At 37.6% G+C, this 25323-nt stretch overlaps 1 protein-coding gene across 1 annotated transcript in view; it reads right to left on the bottom strand.

Moving 5' to 3' along the window:
- Window positions 1-4059: 4059 nt before the first annotated feature.
- The window catches only part of LOC150076510 (sugar phosphate exchanger 3-like), a 168732-nt gene continuing 147468 nt past the window's right edge, over window positions 4060-25323 (bottom strand). Inside the window, exons 12-14 of the mRNA XM_090387474.1 lie at window positions 12770-12969; window positions 4853-4918; window positions 4060-4209 (exon numbers count right to left, since the gene is read on the bottom strand). Of these exons, the coding sequence (XP_090243600.1) occupies window positions 4060-4209; window positions 4853-4918; window positions 12770-12969 (416 nt within the window). The remainder of the gene's footprint in view (window positions 4210-4852; window positions 4919-12769; window positions 12970-25323) is intronic.

The following is a 25323-nucleotide window of genomic DNA, read 5'->3' as shown; positions in this document are numbered from 1 at the left end:
TCACAGCTAATATCAAATACCAGCTAATATCAAAGTCTGATATTAGCTGGTATTCGGATATTATCACTCAGTTGCTTTCCAATGCCAATTACAGAAAGTTGTATATACAAGTTCAACTTATAATGGAAAATGGCATATTACACTACATAAAGCAAAAATGCTATATGAATAGTTTATAATAAGATGAGAAGTACTAACAAACCATCATTAACCTAGGGATCAACTTGCAGCTTGAATAATAATAATAATAATAATAATATTGTAAAAATAAAATAAATAATGAATCTAAATAAAGAATTAAAATAACCAAATGGTGTCATAATATAACTGTTATTATGGCATTATCAAAAATTATATATTTTTAATGTTTTAATCATTAATTAATCTAGTACTATTAATTTATCATTAATTTTCTCTAGTTAAACAAGAGGGGGGAGGGAAAGAAGTCTATAATCAGTAGAATGAAACCACCCAAAAATAAGTTCTACCAAAAAACACCAGTCTGGAATCTTAATTCTGATCATCATCTTCCCAAGGAGATCACTATGTTGCTTAAACTGAACAAAACCCAATAAATTGTTACTGAGATAAATTAACCATCAATTATTATTCTTAGTAGTATGTATGTATGAAAAAATTTGCATTTTTAAGTACCAAATTTCTGAAGTACCATAATTGCAAAGTATGTGGCTGTTGTATTCATGTAACACTATGTTCTGCTCTCATTATAATAACTGCAGAAATTATTTCCTTTATTAATTCCTTTTTTTAGGAATTACTAGCATTTGTTCTACTCATTTTGAAAAGTGAACAGAATGAACAATTATCAAATCTGATACATTTTTATTATGAATTTCAATAGTTTTATTTAGGTCAAACTGAAAAATTAATTTTTGCCATATTCAAATTTTAAGTAGTAAATTCTGATACATGAAGGTGTTTCCCAAGTTTTAACTGAGGTGCAGGAGGAATGTAATGTTAATTTTTTGCTTTTTTTTTATTTGGGAACATCTATTCAGAAATCAGAAACTATTGGAAAAGTAGTAAGAGTAATAACATAATCCATCATGCAAAAGTGAAAAAGAAATCAACTCTTCTTTTATTTCAGGAATAAAATAAAATAGTGGTGTCTCAAATACTATGTGCTAAGTTTTATAACATAAAACTAATCAAGCAATCACAGGCTCTTCAATGATCACAATGATCAAATTAAATCATATTGCATTTTAAATTACTCCAAAGATTAATTAAACCCATAATTATTAGTATCAAAATAATTACAAAAAGGCAATCAACTGCCAGTGTGATGCATTGATAATGATACTTTTCAAACAACTCATTCTGCATTGGAAGGTGATAAATTCTCCAAGTTTTCATTTCATTCAAAGTTAAATTGTCACTGATATACATAAAGTAACCAAATAAACATATGTTGAGATGCCGATGATGACTATTATACTGTGTGCGTGTGCCCACACATGTGTATGGATAAAGTATGGATATGCCCTAATATCAATTTGTAGTGTTATTTACACCAAGGTATAGTTAATATGAAATAAAAACTCAAATATTTGAATATTACTCATAAACAGCACTTATATAAAAATCAAGAATCTATGACAAGAACTCAAAACAGTCCAAGTTCAAATTTTAAAATATTACATGAAACAAAATATATGCAACCCCCACCCACCAGTTATAAAAAAAAAAAAAAGGGGGAGGGGGAAAAACCTTCACTCACATTATAATACAAGATATACACTGATCGGGTATACCTCTTTCTCTCTCTCTCTCTCTCTCTCTCTCTCTCTCTCTCTCTCTCTCTCTCTCTCTCACACACACACACAACAAGAGAAAACAAGTTTAGAAAGCATTTTTCTAGAAAGAGATTTAAACATATCTTCTAAGTCAGCATTTCCCAAACTGGGGTCTGCGGACACATGGGGGTATGTAGACCAGTTCCAGGGATCTGCAAAATGGTGGTCGACCACCCACCCACCCACACACACACAACATATGCATATGTTATGTATAGGGGCCCACAAACTGTTTTTGATATTTGAAGGGGGCCATGAACTTTTGATTTTTGAAAGGGTCCGTGAACTTTTTTTTTTTTTTTTTTTTTTTTTGAAAGGGTCCGTAGATCTCAATAGTTTGGGAACCACTGTTCTAGGTCATTAATCATCTTGTTTACTGGAAGTAAACAGATGGAAAACCTCTTATTTTTTTAATTTTTTTATTTTTCATTTCTTCAATGTAATTATTTTAGGCTACACATCTGTTATTACTGTGGGAGAATTAGACAAGCTACAAAATGCAATAAAAATGGACCTTCCTCAGCCATCTCAAACCAATGTAATTCATTAATGAGGCAATGTCTCATTAATTACTATACTGTAGTTATTCAGAAGGGATTACACAAAAATACAATACTTCTCAGAAACTTTAGGAAATATGTTCCTGAAAAGTAAAACTGTGGTTGCCAAGAATACAGTCTCATAGAAAACTGGCAGTTAGGGGAAAAACAATAAATATGCCAATAAAATATATGCAAAAAACAAACTTCATTTTCCATTTGTAGTAAAAAGAAATACGATTAACTTGCAATACAATAAGGAAAAGAAGATAAGAACAAAGTGATGGAACAAGATATACACTTATTTTTATAACAGTTCTCCTAGTTGACACCTTCATTTGATACTGTGAAATGCAAACAAGTCCAAAATACATTTGAGAAAAATGTAAATGTCAATCAAAAACAGGAATCTACAGAGAGCCAACAACACTATATATATGGTAGTGACAAGTGCATCATCAACAGGGTAGACTACATTGGTTCACAAACTGTTCGTCTCAGCACATGGCATGCTACATCTTGAGTGTACGACAAGATTAGGAAAAAATCCAGTGACTTGAATGGCAATCACTCTTTATGTGCATTACAAATATAGTCTTTTAACTTTAAGTTTGACATGAGTGACAAAAGTTTGGGGACCACAGGAGTAGAGCATAAATCCCCTCACTTTACATTAATCACTCTTCCCCAACAATGATCTACAGAAGGAAGGAACAATAATTGTCATGTTCTTTTGCTTGAGACTGGACTGTTTTGCTAGAATAAGAAAAAAAGAACACAATTTTGGTGTTAAAATATAGAACCACTATCTCAATTTTGTGCTTTTTCAGTTGACAAAGGTGCAAAACTCTGTGAATGGGGAGAGATTACTATACAAATCAAACTTTAACAGATAAAATTTGTACATGTTAAGGATACAGATGTACTACGAGCTCAACACTGCTGATTGGGAAGGGGGGAGGAATATAAATATGCATATGTACATGTGTGTGTGTGTAGGTGTAAAGCTAAAATGTCAGAAGAGCAGTTCTCAGTGCACATAAAGGTAACTACAGCTACTTTCGTAACACACATTACAGAACTGAAATGTAAATAAAGTATGCTAAACAAATGCATGTTAGGAAGAAATTCAGTCTGTTGCTGAGTCAAAGGATAATTACAATAATTATTTAAAAATTAAGTGATAATGTCAATTAAACATTCCATTTCAAAATTACACACCAAACAACTTTTCTATACAAAATGAGGTTTAGAAAACATTAACCATATTACAATTTGAAATCATGGAATGTTGGCATGATACATTAAATAAGAAATACAGATCTCAAAGCAATTAAGAAACAATAATGCTTATGCTCATGATTAATTTTTTGCATTCACTTAAAACAGTTATTCAACTTCACTAAAAATATAATTAGACCTACTTCATTATTCTAAGCAATATGATGATAGGATATAAAAGTATTTAGATATAATATATTTTTCACATCTGTTTGGGAGGCATACTTAAAATAAAATAAGCCACTATATAAAAATACAATATGTTTTGTATAAAACTGTAATTACTAATTGTAAAATGCACTAATATGCATTTGTTTATAAAATCTTTTTTCCCTTTTTTAATTATTGTATAATGTCTGTACAATAATTAAAAAAAGGAAAAAAGAATTTTCATATCTTAAAAACTTAAGTATGGACTATAGTTAGCTAGTATTAAAAGGTTCACTGGAGCTTCCTACTTCAGCATTAACTAGCAAGCTATTAACTGCTGCTCTTCTAGTTTTTAGTCTCCTGTAAAGATCTTGAAGGTCATGGTACACTATCTTAATAATGCAAATCAAGGTGAGAACAGTCTAGCAGAGAAACACAAATAAAAATTAAGTATTATTTATATATATCTTTTATTTCTATATTTCATCAATCAATTAAACACACAAAAAGAATTAAACACTTGAAATATGTAGTTATTCAAAGTCTATAGGCAAATAATGCCACAGACAAAATTTGGTATGATAATAGTGGCAATACTAATAAAAATACTCAGTAGTGATGTTGGTAAATCTCAGATGAAGCATATTGCTGAAACATGTGGAAAAGTTTTTGCAGTAGAAAAAAAAAAAAAGAAGAAAAAAGCTGAAATTTACAGAATTATCATTACAGCATGTCAATTCATGTTGTAACTTAGTGAATAAACATAAACATTTGCTATCAAACTACAGAATTAAATATCTCTATGTGGTGCAAAGTGTTCAACTATCTACTTCAAAGTCATGAATGTCCTTGACGTCATGAATATCTTTTTTATTTTTGTGAATTGGACTTTTCCCGTTTGAATTAACTTTCCTTGTACAAAGTCTACCATTTATTTTTATGTTTTGTACAACCTTTGCTCTGTTATACACTTTAACTGGGTGACTGCCTGTTGTGTATATCATATGTTAAAAATAAAAAATAAAAAAAAAATAAATAAAAGTATAAAAAACATAGAATACTCACCATAAGCATAAAAAGATAAAATACAAATTTCCAACTCAACTTCTTTTCAATTATAGGGATTAGAAGCTAGGGAGAAAAAAAAAAAAAAAAAAGCTATATAAAATGAAAATTCAATATTTTGATTTTATTAAAAATATCCCAATAAATTCAAAATTACTGATGATAATCACAAACACACAAACAGGAACAGCTTCGATATAAAAAAATAGCAAATAAAAACACACCTACACAGAATAAAGCTTAATTGTTCAAAAGTTATTTTATTATTATTGTTTTTTTTTTGACAGTTCAGATTTTAGAAGAGAAATTTGAATGTGTCTGGATGAGAAGTTACTATATAAGCTGAAATGTGTTGGAACCATGGTTAGGATTCTTACGTGGACTGTGGGATGGCTGAAAGATTTTTCTGTAACCACTATCGCAACCTTTACTTTCAAGGAGGGCTGTGCTTTAGATTTTCTTAAATGACATTCAAGATAGGATATAGGGTGTAATGTCACCTTCCATCTGATCAACGATCACCAGTATGGATTCCATCAGTGTCAAACTAATAGAGTAAGCTTATCTGCGAAAAGTTCTAAACTTCCCAAACACTTCCAAGTTCATTTCACTAATATACGTGGTCTCAATTCTAATCTCAACAACGTCCATTTCCATTTGCAGTCTGCCAAACCCCATGTACTTTTTCTGACAGAATCTCAGTTATCAGTTGATTTAACTACTGCTCATCTCAGTTGCCCAAACTATTCGCTGTGTGATTCCTTTCACCTCAAAGGTGGTGCTTATGCATATGTCCATTCCGATATTCCCAGTCAGAGACTTGGTAATTTGGAATCTCCTCTTTTCGATCTTCTCTGGCTTAAAATCTCTCTACCTCATTGTGCCAAATTCATCTGTTGTCTCTACCATTCTCCCAACTCCACTAATCACTTGGAGCTCTTTGACTTCCTCCATTCCAACTTTCCTAACAGCGAGGTAATTTTCCTTGGTGATTTTAATGTTCACAACTCGAGCTGGCTTCCGTTTTCTAGTCACACTGACCCAGCTGGTCAAGATGCTAAGGCTTTTGCAATTACTAATGACCTTGCACAGGTTGGTCATTTACCTACAAGAATACCAGACAATCCTAACCATACAGCCAAGATGCTTGATCTTTTTCTCACATACAACCCTTCTAAGTACATGGTTGAAGTAAGTGGTCTTTTAGGCACCTCAGATCACAACTTGGTGATTGTATCTTCTCCAATGGAGGCTTTATCTCATGGGTATTCCCAACCTCGTATTGTTTGGTATTACAAGAATGCAAAATGGGATGACCTGCGAGATTTCTTTTCCTTGGTCGGATTACTGTTTCAATACTTCTGGTGTCAACATTTGCTCAGATCGTGTCAGTGAAATTATTCTTGTAGGAATGGAATCCTTTATTCCACATTCCTTTTAAAATCTCATCCTTTATCTAGACCTTGGTTTTCCAATAAATGTGCTAAGGCTGTTCAAGAGAAGAACGTTGCTTATCATAATTAGCTTGTTTCCAATTCTTCAGTTTCATTTTCTGCCTACACCAAAGCTCGCAACAATTGTAAAGCAGTTATTAACCAGTCCAAACTAGATTTTGAACAGGCTAAGAGTAGAAAACTTGATTCTTGCCCTAATGGTAGCCGAGCATTCTGGTCTCTTGCCAAAGCTATTGGCCGCAACTTTTGCCCATCTCTGCTCCCGCCACCAGCCAACATCCATTTACTGTTCAACTTCAAATTCACAGAACCAACTTTTCATCTTCCTCATCTATTCATTCAACTGCCATTTTCTGGAACAACCTTCATTCATATTTCCTGAAAATTCAAGCCTAATGTCAACAAATATCTTCTTTCATCTTCTCAACCTCCAACTCAAGCATGGTACTAAGTAGTATAGGTTCTAATACCTCTCGTGTTTGGGGTTTTCATAAAAAAAAAAAAAAATATATATATATATAATGTAACCGTGAACCTGTACTTGAAATATTGTATGGAGACCACATCTTAAAAAAAGAGAGAGCTTTTTTAAAACGTCCTTGACAGGTGATGGGTAATGATGAGTGTGACATCAAGATTGGGCTTGTGGTTAATGATTAGTGGCAGTCATTAATCTTCTGGAGAACTTGGAAATGCTTCAGGGATTTCTATGGCAGTAACAAAAAAAAAAAAAAAAGGCAATTATGAATATGGGGGCCATGGAGCAAACTAGGCACTTTAGATGAGATCTTATTTAGACTCTTGGAGTGAACAATCAAATGAATGTAGGCAAAATTTTAAAGGTTTAATACATATATCTCTAGGAACTATGTTCACATAATGAATGAAGAGTTACAGACTAGATTGTAAAATATTCTTTTAACCGGTGAATTGTTAATTACTGGGTTAGTGAGTTATTTCCTCCTCCTCCATCAGTAGTTAAGGCTATATATGGAGATTATTGCATTTGTAGCCTTTGAAGGCAATGATGAATTGCCTTCAGCTTTTTGTCAAAATATTATTCAGTACAGTAGAACTTCGATTGTCAGGCAGGGTACGGGACTGAGACTATGATGGATAATTGAATAGACAGATAATAGAATAAGTAAATTAAAAACGTTGTACATACAATACACCGGGTCATCTAACTTGTTTATTTTATTACATAATACATAACCTAATGAAATTTAATTAAATTTTAATTATTTATTTTTTACTTTCAAAAAAAATCACAGTACAGACATCTATATACATACTTACTTTTAATATTTTGACTATTTTAGTATATTTTGACTGAATATTTTGTCTAGTGATGTCATAAAAAAATTTTTAAAAGAAAATAACATTACATAATTAAATTTCTTTTCTTAAAAAGTCAAGTCAATTTCTTTTGTTTCATTATTCCTCGAGAATTTTGGGAGGCAATGTTATGAATTTTATGCAAAATTAACACTTGGATAGCATCTGCTTCTACCTTTAACCACTCAATGCACTTTGACAACATAGTTTCAGCTTCACAGTGGCTAATTATGTTTGTTGTTCCATTAGCAGCAGTTTTTTCTTCTTCTTCAGTTTCAGAATCATCCAAAATTGTCATCACTCTTTGCACAATTTCATTGTTGTATAAAATTTCACATCTGATATCCATTTTATCCATATCCAGCCAATACTTCCTCCATCAAAATATTTTAGATGTTTCAAATATTTTCAATGTTCGAATGCTATGAACATTCAAACATAACTGCAAAATTTTAGTTTCTTTTGGAATGGTTTCTGTATCACTTGAATATATTTCTGGGCTCAACTTATTCCATCTTCTTTGTATTGTGTGAACTGGAACATCATTCCAGGCATCGGCAACATTGAAAATTGCGTCTTTTATAGTGTAGCTTTTCCAAAACTCTATCACATCTAATTAATTTTCTGGCGAAACACGTTTCTGAATGAATATTTTGCAATAACGACATTTCATACTCTCAATCACGCCTTGGTCTATCGACTGAATGAGAGATGTCATGTTTGCTGGCAGAAAGTGGCATGATATTTTGCCATCATCGCTTTTTAAATCACATACGTGTGTGGGATGAGAAAGTTTGTTTGTTAGTTATTTGGTTTTTAGGAGCATTAGCAACTAAGGCCATATTTCTCCGGGGACATGCGGTGGTCATTCCCTGACCTTTCCCCATCCTCTGTATTTGACGGTCACGGGCTTGTATCAAGAAGCGTGTGCTATGCTGTTATTTGTTATTGTTATTATTTTGGTTTTTAGGAGCATTAGCAACTAAGGCCATATTGCTCCGGGATATGCGGTGGTCATTCTCTGACCTTTCCACATCCTCTGTATTTGGTGGTCACGGTCTTGAACCCCGGTCTAATCAAGAAGCGTGTGCTACATACTGCTGCTCCTGCCCACCTCGCTACGGAGGCGCCTGCGTGTGCTATGCACTGCTGCTCCTGCTCACCTGGCTACGGAGGCGCCAGATGAGAAGGCACATTGTCCATTAGTAGCACTGCATATTGTGGTAAACCTTTTGATGCCAAATGTGATCTTACACATAGTACAAATATTTTATGAAACCAATCATGAAATATATCTTGGCTCATCCATGCATTGTTTTGTGAGACACATTTAACTAGCATAGCATTTAAATTAATATTTTTAAATGATCTAGACCTTTTTGGTTTTCCTATAACAACCAAAGACAATTTATGACTACTGCTGGCATTAGCACATATCATTATAGTGATTCAATCTTTTTGCATCTTATATTCCGGTGCCATACATTGTCATTGATGCCAGTGCCTTCCAATTAAAGCCAGTCTCATCTCAGTTGTATATTTGGTCTTTAACCAAACTTTAATCAGCTATTTTAATCAGCTTAAATTTGTCCAACCATCCGATGCTAGCTTTGAATGAAGGGTCTCCGCCTAGTTTTTTATTTATTTCGATGGCATTTTTGATTATTATAGATCCTGACAATGGAATTCCTTGGCTACATTTCTGAACAAACCATTGAAACATTGCAGTATCCAATCGTTTATTAAAGCTATTCTTGGATATATCTCTCCATAATCTTCCTTTGAGTTCTGCATCTACAACAAGATATATCTCACTCAAAAAAGTTCTGAGTAAGACATATTGCTTATTTTGGTTAACAGAAGCATTTATTAATACCATTATGAAATAATCTAATATAATAAATGCTTCTATTAACCAAATTGAGCAATTTAGCTGCTTCACTATTAAGACGTGGCACACAGTCTCACTAAAGGTATTATAAGTATCTTACTGTGACATGATTAAGTGGCATGGGCTCTCTGTAATTAGCAGTGTCTGCATTTGTATACTGTGTCCACGCATGAATACTTCATCCAAAAAAAGACATTGGAAGGGACCCTAATTAAGGTTTATAAAGCTCTGAGAGGGATTAATAGAATGAATGAATGAAGAATTTTCATTATTTATAAAGAATTAAATAATTCCAGAACTAGGTGCCATAAATTCAAATTAGAGGGGAAGATATTTATACTAGATTATAGAAAGTCTTCTTTTAGCTAGAAAATCACTGATTACTGGAACAAGTTCCCTCCACAGGTAGTTGAGGCTGACAGCCTGAAGAAATTCAAAGGTCAACTGGACGGTTTACCTATGAACAGGCAAGTGCACTATTCATTTAGTATTTTCTTACTATTACTATGAAATGTATTATTACTACCAAAAACACTGAAAAACTGATACTTTTATTATAAAATAAACTAAGTTACAAAAACAAACAGGAACTTTCGGGGTGAGGTGCCCCTTCTTCAGCTGGACAATGGTACAAATGCGTTATATATATAGAATAGCAATAAGACTGGGCGTGATAATGCATTAGACAAAGTAAGGCATGTACACGAGGTAGATGGACAGAATAAAACAATAAATGAGGCAGAATCAGATGTCTGGTGATGGGAATGTAAGGCACATACACAAGATGTATATCAGCGTTCGTCGTACTGTAAAACAATTGCCTCCATAATTGGGAGGCAATTATGCCTCCCAATTATGGAGTTTTAATTTTAAAAGTGAATGAATGCTAGCATATGTCTCGCATACATGTCTTTCATTCCCAGCACCAGACATCTGATTCTGCCCGGTGACTCATTTATTGTTTTATTCCTATAACGTCCATCCACCTCATGTACGCATCTTACTTTGTCTAATATATGATCACACCCAGTCTTATATTGTTATTCTATATATTAGAGGTAAAATGTATTTGTACCATGGTCCAGCTGAAGAAGGGGCCCACCTCGCCCAGAAAGCTCCTGTTTGTTTTTGTATCTTAGTTTATTTTATAATAAACATATCAGTTTTTAAGTGTTTTTGGTAGTAACAATGCATTTCATAGTAATTATGCAACCCAAAACCTTTTCTCGAATAATATTTTCTTGTCTACTTTTCCTTTTTTTTTTTTTTTTTGCTAGTGCATCAAAAGCCTGAAACTTCCTTGCACTATATGGCTAATACTAATATCAGTACTTATGGCAATTATTCTCATTAGAGAATAACTGCCATATTCATACTCAGAATTTAAATAATCTTATAAAATCTGTATTCCATAATGTTCTGTGCTTAATGTGACATGGGTAAGTGGCATGAGCTCTCTGTAATTAGCATAGTGTCTGCATTTGTACACTGTGTCCACACATGCAGACTTCATCCAAAATTTAAAATTCTTCTTCTAAATTCTACAAAAATTGTAAATTCTGAGTTCAAAATATAATGCACTAATTCTGTTCTTTTTGAGCTCTTTTCATGATAAGAAAAGCATTTTGGTATTTTACCAGATAACTTTATTGTGCAGTATTATTTAGTTTATAGTTGAGCTGATAAGCAAACTCATTTCATATAGCACACTTTATACAGGGTGTCTCAAAAATATTGGTACAAACGTTTAGGGGAGGTAAGTAACATCTAAAGGAATGTGAATCGCATAGGAACCCATAACAGGAAACGTCATGAGAAAGTAGTAGCAGAGGCACAAGAAGCAGAAATGCAAGACAGTAATTAGTGGCAAACATTTATTTGACATAATATTAACAATGGAGTACAAGATGGATGCATTTCATGATGTTACAACAGATGCTCGAAGGTTCCACCATGAGATGCGATGCATGTGTAACACCGACGTAGCATGGATTGGTGAACACGGTCGAACACACCTGGAGTTTCCTTGACAGTAGCAGAAGCGCAGACGAGTCTCGTCACGAGATCCATTTCCGTCTCCACAGGCGATTCACACACGATAGATTTGAGGGCCCCCACAGAAAGAAATCAAGGCTCGATAAATCAGGTGAGCGTGGCGGCCAGGCAACGGGTCCACCACAGCCAATCCATCGATGCCCAAAACACCTGTTCAAATAGTCACGAACACACCTTCCATAATGCGCAGGCACCCTGTCATGTTGAAACTCACATTTGCTGGAACATCGTCAAGTAACCCTGGTAGAACTTGTTCAAGAAAGATCCGATATTTAGCAGAGTTCATGCAGGATGGTAATAGGTATGGTCGGCTGACTGCTTAGTCAGCCGACCATACCTGCCCATACATTTATTGCGAAGCGATGTTGTGCCGCATGGGGGCACAATATTCGCGTGGCAACTACTGCTTGAATGAATAAACCAGAAATTTTCCCTCTCGAGAACTTATGAACAGCGTCGTGTACCGACTTACGGTGACGTTTCCAGTTATGGGTTCCTATGCGATTCACATTCCTTTAGATGTTACCTACCTCCCCTAAACGTTTGTACTAATATTTTTGAGACACCCTGTATATCTACTTCCTTGCAAATGATAAGCATCATAATGAAAAATCAAAAATATTTTAACTGTTTTGATTTTTGAGAAATCCTCGATATAAATAAATTTAGCACTCACCTAACTAATTTCAGGATTATTGGAGAAGTGAATTTTGACTAGTAACTAGTACAAGAAATATTTCGACTTTATTGAACTAAAATGCAAACTTCTCAATCTCTTAATCTTCTCCAATGTGATTTGGAAAATAGAAATTGCAAACAGTGAAGAACACAAGATAAAAAAAAAAAAAAAAATGGCAAGCAAGTTTTCAGCATTTAATTAAAGGAATTAGTATTTGCATTAGCAGCAACAAATAATTCAAAAAGGCCGGCATATAGACATCAGCAAAAACAATTACCCAACTTCATCTGTCCATTCCCTCCAATAATTTGTTTAATTCTTTCTTAAATTTATTCATACTATCCAATTCCATGTTGATGACTATTTTTCTAATTATCATTTTCACAGTGAAACTACTGCCTCAAAATGCACAATTCATTGTAACAGATCAAAAAACAAAGAATTATGTAATTTTCAGCTAAAATTAATAATAATAATAATAAAAAAAAATGGAATTATACCTGTCCTATGGCTGCCCCAGCACTACCAGTACCATCAATGATTCCTGTTACAGTAGACAGTGCTTCACTATTTCCTTTCAGTTCCTTCTGTCGACCCAGATCTGCTGAAATTGCAGTGCTTATAAGATTGGATGCTCCTCCAACAAAGAATCCAGCATTGCTCATGAAGATGGCATTGATGACTATATCACTGGGAGCAACTTAAAATAAAAAAATAAAAAAAAGTTGAAGCCAAAAGCCCAAAAACTATGAATTACATAACATTGGTTTATTTTAACATCACTATTCTTAATACATTATTCATTAACATCACAATTCTTAATACATTATAATTACTTACTTATTTTTTAAAATAAGTTCTAACAAGAGAATTGCATGGTTAACAATCATAATGATTAATAATAACAAATAAACAATATTAGATATTAAGATATTAGTTAATATTAGATATTAACTCCGCCATGGACAGTCCCAAGCCCAGCTGCAAAAGGAGGAGGGTGGTCATCCTGCCGAAATGACCAGAACCGGAAACCAGGGAAACTAGGCAAGAAACCGCATGAAATTCGGAACAAGCTCTTTCAACAATGTTACCGCATCTGGGGTAGCCGATGCGCCAGCACTGGGGACCCAGGGTGCCGGTGTGAAGTGGCCCACTGGTCACAGCAGTAAGCTTACTACGCCGAAAAGGGCAATTAACATTGGTGAATGGAATGTTCGAGCGGGGCACCACATTGGACAAATCATCGCCCAAGAACTACTTAGGTGCAAGATATCAATCGCGGCATTATCCGAACTAAGGCTCACCGGGTCTGGAACGATGATCATCCAACCACCAGCACCTAACGAAGCAGTTATGCTATTCTACTCTGATGGTGAGAAACGAGAAGCAGGAGTGGGCTTTATGGTCGATGTTCAGGCCACCAGTAGTGTGGTCACTTTCCAACCAATATCGGACCGCCTGGCAGTCCTTACTGTCAAGGGCACCATCAAGACCCATATCATCTCTGCCTATGCACCAACTGAGACTAGCCTGGACCCGACCAAGAATGATTTTTACAAGCAGCTCCAACATATGCTGGATTCAATTCCACAGACAGAAGTGATCATCCTCGCAGGTGACTTTAACGCCCACATTGGCGTGGACAGATCTTGTTGGGAAACAACAATGAGCAAGTTTGGTCATGGGAAGATCAACGACAACGGACTACGTCTGTTGTCCTTTGCCGCATCTAACAACCTGATCATCGGAAACAGCCATTTCCAGCACCCTCAAAAACATCAACTTACGTGGCGAAATCCATCTGGCAAGGACTCAGCAATCCTGGACTACATTTTGATCACGCCCAATTTTGTTCATCACTCATGGACATCCGTGCCATGAGGGGACCTGATCACTACCTCATCCGGGCTAAGGTTCAGCTCAAACTACGACATGCAAAAAGGTCTTCTCGGTCAGCCAAGCTGGACTGGAGGCAGCTAATGAATGCTGCCAACAAACAGGCATATCAGATCGCCCTATCCAACCGCTTTGAGACACTGGCCGCAACCAAGGATATAAATGAAGAAGAAAAGCAGATCTCTGATGCCATCCTGGAATGTGCCAAGCCCCTATGCCAACCTGCCCGACGACGAATGCAACCATGGATATCGTACGAGTGCCTCGACCTCGTGGACAAACGGAAACAGGCAAAATTGGTCAACTTTGAATGGTACCGGCAGTTAAACCGAGAAGTCCGACAGAGGGTGAAAGCAGAGAGAGAGAAGCATACTGGAACCAAGTGGTAGATGATCTTGAAGAGGCGGCATCCAAGCACAATGGAGTGAAACGGTGGAGTGAATTCTTTAAAGCATTGTATAATCATGACCCACCTCAGGGACCACCAGCAGCCGCACCACCGATCGATCCCCCTGAGGTCTCCATGGTCGATGTCGAGCCTACAGTAGAAGTGAAGCAGCCGTACAATCCCTAAAGAATGGCAGGGCACCAGGAATGGACCAAGTCACCACAGAAGCGATCAAAGGCGGGGGAGATGTACTGCTTCGCTGACTACACTCACTCCTCAAAACCATCTGGTGCACTGAACAAATTTCGCTAACATGGAGGAAAGCCATTATCGTGCCAATCCACAAGAAAGGTGATAACCGGGATTGCAAGAACTACCGTGGCATCAGTCTCCTTTCTATCAACGGAAAGGTCCTTATGAAGATCATTCAGTCAAGGATGCAAAAACATCGCGAGCAAACCAGTTGAGAAGAACAGACAGGATTTAGACCTGGGCGAGGATGCTGTGATCAAATCTTTGCCATCCGTCACCTGATGGAGGAGAGGATCCAGTGTGGACAGCGAACCGTCATTGTTTTTATTGACTTTAAGTCTGCTTTCGACTGTGTCCACCGGTCCACCTTATGGAAATTGCTAGAGATCAAACATGTACCTCGAAAAGTCATCACACTCCTCCAAACTGCATACAACGGTTTAAACAGCCAGGTGCACATCCAGAACAATTTATCTGAGGAATTTACCATACAAACTAGAGTCCGCCAAGGGGACGTGGCCTCCCTGTTGCTTTTCAACATCGTGGTCGACGCCATTATGAGGCAAGCATTCAGCAACAGACGGGGCATACAATATGGCAAGGATCACTATGTGACTGACTTAATGTTTGCCGACGATAGTGCTATCTTTGCCAGAAACGACGCTGAAGTCATGGACATTCTCTACGACATTGCCTGCATTGCCCAGCCATACGGGTTGAAGATCAATGCTGATAAGACAAAGGCCCTGACAACAGATGGGTCGCAAGCCACCATCTATCTCGAAGGTGTCCAGATCGAGCAAGTGTGTGTGTGTACTGTGTCAGGGTGGTTCCCAGGCAAAAGCCCATCTCCACCTAAATCATTTTAAACAGAAAATCTGTAAAGTGGACCTGATAAATAAAAAGATAGCTAAGAAATAAGAAGACAAAAGCACAATTTTGAAAAGGAATAGGAGGGGAAAAAAAAAAAAAAATTTTTTTTTTAAGTTAAGTTCGTAAGCTAAGTCAAGTGTATAAATGATTTTTGTATAGGAAAGAATAAAAGTATATATAAGAGAGATATGTTTGTGAGTGTAGTATGTTGTTTATGTCAGGTCACTTTGCCATCAGAAAGCAGCTGGACTTTTCAACTGCAATCTGATGCCCGTCCCTGGTACTATATTTAAAAGTTGGAGCGCCAAAGCACAATTGAACACTCAACAGAGAAAGTGCAATACTATTGAGTGCCAGCCATCCAGACTTGGGCCGCCCAAACCCAAGAACTGAAAAAAAAAAAAAAAAACCACTGCAGTGGTCAATGCCCAGGAGCCCCAGACCCGACCAAAGGCTTCCAGGTCTGAAGCTCCCAAGCCAAGATGCAATCAATGAAGATTCTGGTTGTAAACAGCCAATTCAATGTCCGTAAGGTTTCTTATTATACATCTTCTGGAAAACACAGCATTTGCATACACATGCAAGGCCTGAAAGTTGTTAACTCCTTGCACCAATGTATGTACATTATCTTCTTCAAGATTAGATATCTGTTCTTTCAAAAGACGCCTTTCAACATTATAGTAAGGACAAGAAAATAGAATGTGTTGCCAAGTCTCTACCGCTCCACAAGAACACCATGGATCTGGCTCCAACCCCCTAGAATACAATTTATCCCGGAACGACCCATGCCCTGTTAGCAGAAAACTGGTATACATAGTGTGGCAAAACCACGACGACACTGGTTTAGAAATAGCGAAATCTGCCTCTGGAATAATCTTTCTAGTTATCGCTCCCACCTCAGAAGAACTCCATCGGGCTCTCCAGATTCCAACCAAACCAGTCCAAATTCGAAGTTTCTCTTCCTTAATGGTAGCCATCAGATTTAAAGACATCCCTAGATATTGGGCAGGGATACCCTTCCTCATCGCGTACAACATTCCTCGGTAAACCACATATAAATCCAGAGGTAACAAGCCAGCTATCACTTGTAGCACAACCGTAGACACAGTCCGTGGCGCATTCAAATAAGTCAGCATCATTGATCGCTGCAGCGACATTAACTTACGTTGAGTTTTGATCTTAAACACAGCCTCCACCCACATGCCAGCAGCATAAGTGATAACTGGCAGAAAGATCGTTTTAATACAAGCTCATAGTTTTTTTGCTAAGTCCCCATTCTTGCCTTGAAATTCTTATAACTGAACAGATAAACTTCTTAATTTTATCGTTAAGGTGTGAAACGTGCAGATGAAAACCCATCCCGTCATCCAGAATTATCCCTAAATACTTGATATTAGACAAAAAAGGAATTTGTTTCCCGTCACAACTCTAGGTGGGCAGTTATAATCAAAATGGTTTTTAAACACCATGAATTTGGTTTCAGTAGATGAAATTTTCAATCTGTTCAGAGTAGCCCAATTAGAGAGATCCTCCAGGACATCCTGTATTCTGTGCTCCAACACGATTCTAGACCGACCTGGGACCCCCACAATCAAATCGTCCGCATATGCCACTTGTATGCAGTTTATAGCTTGAGACTTATTTAACCACTGGTCCAGTACGGCATTCCAAAATATTGGACCCAGAACTGATCCCTGTGGACATCCACGACCTACGTATTTACTGTACATCAAGTGCTTCACGCATACTTTAACCAGTCTGTCCCTAAAGTATGAACGTATAACTCCGTATAAATAACTGTCACAACCAGACCTCCTCAAAACATTCATAACGCTCTCCCACCACACAGTATCCAAAGCACCTTCAAAATTCACAAACACAACCAAAACATACTTCTCAGGAGACCTCATATAATTAATTAACGTCAATATCACCTCCTCGGTTGAATGACCCTTCTTAAAGCCAAACTGAAAATTCGACATAGCATGACCAGCATTCAGGACCTCAACTATTCTAGAAAGCAATAACCTCTCAAACAGCTTACCCAGGTTAGACAGAAGCGAAATTGGCCTGTAAGCTCAAGGACTCTCAAGAGGCTTACCCGGCTTGTGTAAAATCTTGAGAAGAGCTACTTTCCACGATCTCGGAAATACACGCTCCAACAAACATTTATTAAACATATTTAACAAGACATCTGGGCAAATCTCGAAAAACTTCAATGGTATTTTGTTTTCTAGCAAATCCAAACCTGGACATTTTTTAGTGTTCAACCTCGCAATAGCTATACCGAGCACCAACCTCGAAAACAAACCTATCTCCGACGAACCATCATATTCCAAATTATTCCGACGTATTCTAGCCTGATCACCTGTATCCAACTGTGGCTCATCTTCAGGAAAAAGCTCCCCAACTATCCGCTGAACAGTACTATACCAATCATCAGTCTCTTCCCCGTGGGTCACCACGGTATTGTAGATTTCACCATGTACTAACTTAAATCAGACCCCAAGGGTCCGAATTACCCACCTCCTTTACCAATTTCTGCCAGCATTCCATCTTGGCGCGAGCAATTTCTCTATGATACTGTCGTCTCAAAGAACAATAACTCTCAGCAAGCAACTCAACATCCTGTCCAGACAAATGCCTGCCTCGCTGCAACATTTTTCTAGCCCTCATCACCCTTGACCTCGAAGCAGACAATTCTACTGACCACCAAGGCACCAGGACCACTTTACTGTTTTCTTTTAGCACTATGTAGCATAGCTTGAAATAAATGGTATTCAACATGAGCTACCAAGTCATCCGCATTCAAGTTATTTAAAGATAATACAAAATCATCATTATATACTGATTTTAAATAATTACCAAATTTATCCCATTTAACTCTTTCCATAGAAAATCTCAAATTATCAATTCCAAAATCCCTCTGCACAGGGTTAGGAGCAATACAGAAAGTAATAGCGTTATGATCGCTGTTGATCAGAAGATCAGAATGCACGTCCCAATTCAATATTCTCTCAGCATACCCGGAAGAAACAATAGTCGTATCTATATTAGACTGTCCATGATAGGTAGAGAATGTAAAAGGCTTATCAGGCAAATTCTGTACGCTTAAATTATGTGATAGGACCAAGTCTTCCAAAAGAGATCCACGAGAATCAACTACAGCGCTATGCCAAAAATGAGATTTAGCATTCAAATCCGCAGATAATACCAATCCACCTTCAGAATATCTCGAGCAAATCCTATCCAGACGATACAAACAAACCAGAAAGTCTGCCAGAGGAGAACAATACGCAGAAATCAAACAAAAAGAAAAGTCCCTCAACGCCACAATTGCACATACTATATCTGCAGAACATTCACTAGTAATAAGTCAACACAATATCCCGATTTAGAACTACAATTGCTGACTTTGGAGGAGCATCCGAAGCAGCAAGAACTCTGCATGACGGATATCCCACAACCTTATATACAAGTCCTCCCACTTGGGCCATATAATAAGGCTCCTGTATGCACACTAAATCAAAATTACCCTCAAAAGCTGCAACTTGAATTTCGTCAGCCACAGCACGAGACCGCTGTCCATTTATCTGTAAAACTTTTAAACCTTTATGATAATTTAAGATCTCTGTGTTAGATTGCAAATAATTATTACTACTCATTATATGTTCTTCTGTCTGTCATCTCTACAACTCTGATATATTCTGGACATTTACTATCTTGCACTGAGTGATCATATCCTCTACCTCTCCTCTTACAGTTGATATTTAGGGGGACTATCCTTGTTGGGACACTCGGCATAAACATGACCACTATTAGCACAGTGGCCACATGTCACTGCATTATGTGAACAATTCTGTGAAGAGTGACCATAGCCAAGGCAGCGAAAACACTTGCCGACCACAGTAAATTTTCTAAAAGTGTGATCCAAAGCCCAAAAAGATTCTGTTGTTCTTAAACAAACATTTATAAAGACGTGGGCTGAATCCAATGATCCAGTTTATGACATTAGTTCCAGAGCCCGAACTAAACTGAAAGGAAACTTCTTGATTAACCTCCTCCTGAGTGACATTATAATCCTGGAAGTTTTTGTAATACAAATCCTCCAAAATATCCTGTTTAGTAAAATCCTTGGGAACTCCATAAATTAAGACAGTTGAATTGGAAAATTTTGGTTTCTCAACCGACAAACCTGCATGTTTAAAAGTTAAATTCTCAGTTATCTTACATCTTCTTGGAAGTTGTCTCCAAAAGTACTGCTTTATTTCGCAAGAGACGAATACTTTTAATTTTCATGTTTTTATATTCTTTTTTAATCTCCTCAGTCACTGTCGATTTTACGCTCTGACTCGAGTCAATCTCAGAACCCTCGGTTGGACAAAAAATAACAATATTATTAGGATCAGACTGAGATTCAGGAGTTCTAAGAGCAGGTCTGCGAGTACTCTCACGATCCCCTGCTGACTTCAACAAAACCTGTTCATCCGCCACAGGCAAACCACCTCCAACAACCTTTGCAAACGTTTTATACCTAGGATTCAAACTCCCAGCCACAGTTTGCGTCTTCACCAAATTGTTAAAAAGATCAACACGAGTCTCAAGCTCCGCAGAGCGAACCTTCAAACATTCATTATCTACAAGTAAAGTCGTGGTCACAGCCTCCAAGTCCGCCCAGAAACCGCTCCCGTGACCCCACAGGATTCAGAAAACAAAAAATCTGAGAGCTTTTTTAACTTTAGATACCGCGGAACATATTCCTAAGACCTCCGAAACCTGTCCTGAAACAAGATCATCATCAAATGGGGAACTCAATATCGATTCCCATCTCTGAGTCGCTCCCACACCCCGATTCTTTTCAGATGCAGGCGATTTCAAAGAAGCACACACTGCAACCTCCTCAATCATCCACTGAAGTGGATGATTCCACAAGAAGCTTCGGGGGGCAAACCACATTGTCTGTCTGTATTACTATTTTTATCCTTGTCTCCATGAACCACAACCCTAGGAGTCAAGGGAACCTTACGACCTTTTAATGTTTTAAACACCTCAGGAGATTTAATCAAAGATGACTCCGAGTCAGAAGAGGTACCTCCCTCAGAATCATTTTTACTTTGATCCTTTTCAGTAGAAACAGATTTTTTGCGTTTGTTCTTACTCTTATCACCCTTAGAACTTCCCTTAAGCGATTTGACTGCATTTTCACCCTTATGTTTCTTAGGGGGTTCTGGTTTATCCCCAGACTCACCCGAGAAGACCCCCCCACCCTCTGCATCCGAATCCCGTACAGTGTCTCTATTAAATTCTGTGTCCATAATGTGTTTAAATTTAAAGAAAACAGTACCAAAAATTTTCCTTAAGTTCTAAAAATATCCTCTTCTTCCTGTAATAAAATATCTTTATTTATGAAATCCTCTTCTTCTTGACTGTCCTGTTATTACTTACACTTACCTCACTCCTAAAGAAAAAATCAGATTCAATATATATATATTTTTCCTATGTTATGTAGTGGATGAAAATCTGCATAAAAGTTTTGATTTTCACTAAACTCAGTTTCTGTATCTCAGCTCCTAATCACCAGATGGAGCTGGAAAAAATCTTAGAAAATAAGTAATCTTAAAATTCATCCCACCAAGGATGAGTACCTCAATCCTAATAGGTAAGAAGATATTAATTATTAAAGTTTTCACAATTATAGCCCAACACCAGCCCACAGTAAATCCTATGTTAACCTATGGGAAAATGTTTCTCCATAGAAAATCATTAGATATTCAAATATTTTCCAATATAATTCAGTTAATATTAGGCAAATATCACAAATAGATGTCGCTAGGCCTGTTGTGAGATATCCCTGGATACACAAACAAAGTTTATATCTAGGTAGCCATATTGTCCCATATAAAGTCTATGGGGCAATGTTAATCCTATGGGAAATTTCACAATGCTATATGAATAATGTTAACTCTATGGGACTGTGTATTACTATAGGAAAGACAATCTGGAAACCTGTAAAAAATAAAATCGAGTATATCTTGCCAAAAACACAACCTCGACCACCAAAACTTAACACTTAAACTCACCACACATAATATTTTGACTGACACCTATTTTCTCAATTCAGGGGCTATTAAAAACGCACAAATAAATCCAAAACACGGGAGCACATTTTAACATGACTCTAGCACTATAAAGCTATCCACTCAGTAGGGATCGAGCAAGTGCAGGACTTTAAATACCTTGAGTCGCTGATCCAGGAGAAGAAAGTTGCATCCACCGTGGAGATCCACAGCAGAATGGACAGGCGGCCACTGCGTTCGCCTCGCTCAAATGGTGTCTGTGGAAGAGGACCAACATTTCCTCAAAGACTAAAATCCGACTCTTCCGGACTTTGATCCTGCCCATTCTCCTTTACGGATCGGAAACATGGATTTGTCTCAAGCTAGATTTAAACAAACTTGAGGTATTCCAAATGCGATGCCTGTGGCAGATCCTGGGCATCTCACTTCGCGACCGCATCACTAATGATACCATACGTGCCATATGCCAACAGCAACCAAATATCGCCAACTAAATCCAGAAGCGAAAGGCTTAGATGGTCTGGCCACGTAGGTAGAATGGGTGCGAATACAATACCATCCACACTCCTTTGGAGACAACAACCCACCCAATGGAGCATCCAACGGACCGCGCCTAGGAAAACGTGGGACAAGCAAGTGGAAAATGACCTGAAGAGCTGCGTCTCGACCTTAATCAGGCCAGGACTGACGCCATGGATCGTAAAGCATGGAAGAACATCACAGAGCAAGTCCGAAACCCTGCGGCACCTACAGCAGCGTACTGGTTGCGTGGCCAACCGCCTCCTCCAGCCGCCAGCTAAGGACCAAAGAAGAGACGATATTAAGAATTCCATTGAGAATACATATTCTTTCACATGTTACACACATATGCCTATCATCGGGCATTATAAATGCCCGATGACACTGATAGGTGGAACGGGCACTGATAGGTGGAACAGGACCAGGGTATGTCTGTCAGGGGCAAAGGTTGATGACGTTGTAGAGCGGATATCATCTTTTAAGGGCACAAAAGGTGATATAGTTGTACACGTTGGCACTAATGATATTAAGAGTAGGAGACCAGCGGAATTACTTAACAAGTACAGGTCACTGTTGAAAAAAAGCCGTGAAGTAGGGTTGAATTTGAAAGTGTCTGCAATTCTGCCCAGACACGATAGGAGGGAGTATATGATGAGAACCTTGTCGATCAATTCGGCCCTGGAAAGATTGTGCAGGGCTTAAGGGGTAGAATTTTTTTCAGCCTGGACTGTACTTGTTAACAGGAGAGATTGCTTCTACAGGGATGGGATACACTTAAATAGAAAGGGTGCAAGAATATTTTCTGATGCTATCGAGGCAGTGTTAGGCAGGTCGGAAAACTGCTAGCTTGGGGGGAGACAAAGACCAATAGATTGACAGTAGCCACTGGCAGAGGTGAAAGAGATTCTTGCACTGCTTCTATTGGAATGAGCAGAAGCCTGAAAAACAATATGCAGGATATTTCAGAGACTGCTGGAAGTCATTGTGGTACAAGTAAACACATGGGTTGTGTTAGGGTAGCTAAGAATAGAAACAGGTGCATGTATACTTGCGTGTACACCAATGCTAGGAGTTTAGTAAATAAATTTGATGAATTTGAGGTTTTGCTCAAAACATCAAAGGCAGATATTGTTGGGATATCAGAGACATAGTGTCACACAGATATAAGGAATGCAGAACTGGAATTTGGGGAGTACAACGTCTACAGAAAGGATAGACAGGATAGGAAGGGAGGAGGGGTTATGCTATTAGTTAAAAAACACATAAAATCCAAGGAAGTGAAGCCAGTCGACATCGATGGGCAGGGCAGTGTCGAGTCAGTTTGGTGTGACATAAGCATGGGTAAATCAAAATTGAGAGTAGGAGTGTGCTATAGGCCTAATGACTCTGATGAGTATAATAAGATACTGTACAGGGAAATAGAATGGGCCAGTAAATCAGAGAGTCTTATAATGGGGGATTTTAATTTCCCAGATATTGACTGGAATTTGTGGGTTGCTCACTCACAAACTAGCAAGGCTTTTGTGGATTTATTGGATGATTGTTTTCTACACCAGCATGTTCGGGAGGCAACTAGAGGGAGTAATACTCTTGATCTGATTATCAGTAGTGATTCTTCATGCATTAAGAATCTGCAGATAAAGGAACCACTAGGTGGCAGTGATCACATTGTGCTGAAGTGGGATTTACTCAAGGAGGTAACTACCATCAGAGGTAAAGGGAAGGGTTTTTGCTTTCGTAAAGGCGACTATGATGGGCTGAGACAGTATTTAAATTCTATACAGTGGGACCAACTGATGATGTTACCAACAGCAAATTCAAAATGGGAAGCATTCAAGGAACTAATCTTGGAAGCTACCAGGCTTTACATACCAACCAAGAAATATTGTTCAAGGTTCAGGCCTAAATGGTTGTCAGATGAACTAATGAGACATATGGCAGAGAAGAAAAATGCATGGGATACATACAAATTAATGGGTGACATGGAAGCCTATGATAGATATAAGTTGGTCTGTAACCAAGTCACAAAAGAGATTAGGCAGGCAAAGACAGATTATGAGAAATCCTTGGCAAAGGATGCAAAGAAAAACAGAAAAGAGTTCTTTACCTATTTAAACTCAAGAAGGAAAGGGATGAATCAGAGTGGTCCACTGGATGTTGATGGTTCAACAGTTGAGGATCCTGCTCAGGTGGCTGACAATCTAAACAAGTATTTTGCATCTACATTCACACATGAGGAGTTATTCAGGAAGGGGAATGTCGTAGGTGAAGTAAACATTGGCAGTGAGCTAGATGATTTTCTAATAACTGAGAGGAAAGTAGAGGAGAAATTGTGGAGGATAAACATAAAAAAGGCACCCGGGGTGGATGGGATCTATCCAGTTATATTAAAGGAGGCAGCAAAGGAAGTAAGCAAACCCCTAGCCATAATAATGAGAGCTTCTTTGGACTCAGGGGAGGTACCCATAGACTGGAGATGTGCAAATGTAACCCCAATTCACAAAGGAGGATCAAAGGCTGACACAAGTAATTACAGACCTGTTAGTTTAACTTCGGTTCCAGGAAAATTAATGGAGGCACTGGTTAAAGAAGCACTGCAGGATCATCTGGACAAGAATTCAGTTATAGCTCAGACACAGCATGGTTTTGTTAAGGGCAGGTCTTGTCTGACCAATTTGATTGGATACTATGATGTAGTCACAAAAGAACTGGATGCAGGGAATAACTTTGATATTATATATTTGGATCTTAGAAAGGCTTTTGATACTGTTGCGCATGGAAGACTGCTGCACAAATTGGAGCAGTGTGGCATTGGAGGCAAATTGCTGCTATGGATAAAGGGATGGTTGAGTGGCAGAAGACAGAGAGTGGTAATCAATGGACACTGCTCAACGTGGACTAATGTTATTAGTGGAGTTCCTCAGGGTTCAGTGTTGGGTCCATTGTTGTTTTCTGTATTTATAAATGATATAGATGATGGTATATCAAGCTTAATGTCCAAGTTTGCAGACGATACAAAGGTTGGCAGGGTTGTTAAGGACACTACTGA

This window comes from Mastigoproctus giganteus, chromosome 13, assembly GCF_048544385.1.
Source record: "Mastigoproctus giganteus isolate SK-2022 chromosome 13, ASM4854438v1, whole genome shotgun sequence".
Taxonomy (NCBI): domain Eukaryota; kingdom Metazoa; phylum Arthropoda; class Arachnida; order Uropygi; family Thelyphonidae; genus Mastigoproctus; species Mastigoproctus giganteus.
This window is presented reverse-complemented; position numbering and strand designations above follow the sequence as displayed.